At 43.8% G+C, this 1,326-nt stretch overlaps 1 protein-coding gene across 2 annotated transcripts; it reads left to right on the top strand.

Moving 5' to 3' along the window:
- The first annotated feature begins 623 nt into the window (after window positions 1–623).
- Window positions 624–968, top strand: LOC102883588 (60S acidic ribosomal protein P1). Of its 2 annotated transcripts, XM_006919496.1 has the most exons (2): window positions 624–694; window positions 770–968. In XM_006919496.1, exons 1-2 carry the CDS (start codon window positions 624–626, stop codon window positions 966–968), a joined length of 270 nt encoding a protein of 89 aa, XP_006919558.1. The 2 variants fall into 2 exon arrangements, with proteins under 2 accessions (XP_006919558.1, XP_006919557.1); XM_006919495.1 differs by having other exon boundaries at window positions 624–968.
- Window positions 969–1,326: the final 358 nt, after the last annotated feature.

The raw sequence follows: 1,326 nt of genomic DNA, 5'->3' as shown, positions 1-1,326 counted from the left end.
CAACCTAACTGTCCACCTTTACCTCCTTCTCCCCACCCCAACACAGAGCAAATTACCTTTCGTAGCTAGTAAGTCTACTTACTAACCCAAACTTTCTACAGATACCTTTTCTCCTTCCACATACCTTTTTTCTTTAATAAAAAGCATTTATTCAATATGTATTTACTGACTCGTTATTTTTTTCCTACTGAAGATAACAGTGGTTAGTCTTCAATTGAAACAAAAGCATATTTAAATAACCATAGATATATAAAATTGTCTTTTCTACTAATACAAGGCTGATCATGTCATCAATAAGCACGGTGATAGACTGATTACACTATGGCTCCAATCCTTCACCCCTCTCTGGATCCTCAGCCTTTGCGATGTGACTTGGCAGCTCTATCTATTAAAAGATGGCACGGATTTCCCCACTCCTTCTTTCTCAGTTTATCACTTGCTGTGACCAATGGGCAGACTTGGCATAAGCCAAGGCTTAAAAGTAAACATTCGAGCCTTTCCTCAGCTGCTGGTAAGGTTCTCGGTCTTTCTGAGGAAGCTAAGGCCGCACTGGGGTGAGGCCCTCATTTCATCCGGCAACTAGCACCGTGCCCGGCAGGACTCAGCCAGCACTCGCCTGCACCATGACCTCCATCTCAGAGCTCACCTGCATCTACTCAGCCCCCATCCTGCACAATGGTGAGGCGACAGTCACAAAGGATAAAATCAATGCCTTCATTAAAGCAGCCAGTGTAAATGTTGAACCTTTCTGGCCAGGTTTGTTTGCAAAGGCTCTGACCAATGTCAACATTGGGAGCCTCATCTACAATATAGGGGCAAGTGGACCTGCTCCAGTAGTTGGTGCTGCACCAGCAAAAGGTCCTGCCCCCTCCACTGCTGCTGCCCCTGATGAGAAGAAGAAAGTGGAAGCAAAGAAAGAAGAATCTGAGGAGTTCGATGATGATATGGGCTTTGGTCTTTTTGACTAAGCCTCTTTTGCAATATGTTCAATAAAAAGCCAAACTCTGCAAAAAAAAAAGAAAGAAAGAAAGAAAAAAGAAAAAAGAAAAGAAAAGAAAAGCACTCGAGTGTTCCTGGTTTTATTTTTCTCATCTGTGATTGTTTGGAGTACATAGCCAAGCTAGCCCATTGGAAGATGAGAAACACACAGTCCAATGAACCCCAACTGTCCCAGCCAACAGCCAAAATGTATGTGAGTGAACTCAGCTAATACCAGAAGAACCTCCTGGCAGATTCCATTCTAGATTAGCCAACCCTGCAGACTTTCAGTCATATTAGGGAGTCCAAGACCAGAAGAACCGCCCAGACTATCCCAGCCTAAACTGC

Source organism: Pteropus alecto, unplaced genomic scaffold, assembly GCF_000325575.1.
Source record: "Pteropus alecto unplaced genomic scaffold, ASM32557v1 scaffold338, whole genome shotgun sequence".
Classification (NCBI taxonomy): domain Eukaryota; kingdom Metazoa; phylum Chordata; class Mammalia; order Chiroptera; family Pteropodidae; genus Pteropus; species Pteropus alecto.
The sequence above is the reverse complement of the archived record's forward strand: the minus strand, read 5'-3'. Positions and strand labels throughout refer to the sequence as shown.

Coding starts and splice junctions, on each gene's coding strand:
- LOC102883588 (XM_006919495.1), top strand. CDS start 624: ATGACCTCCATCTCAGAGCTCACCTGCATCTACTCAGCCCCCATCCTG.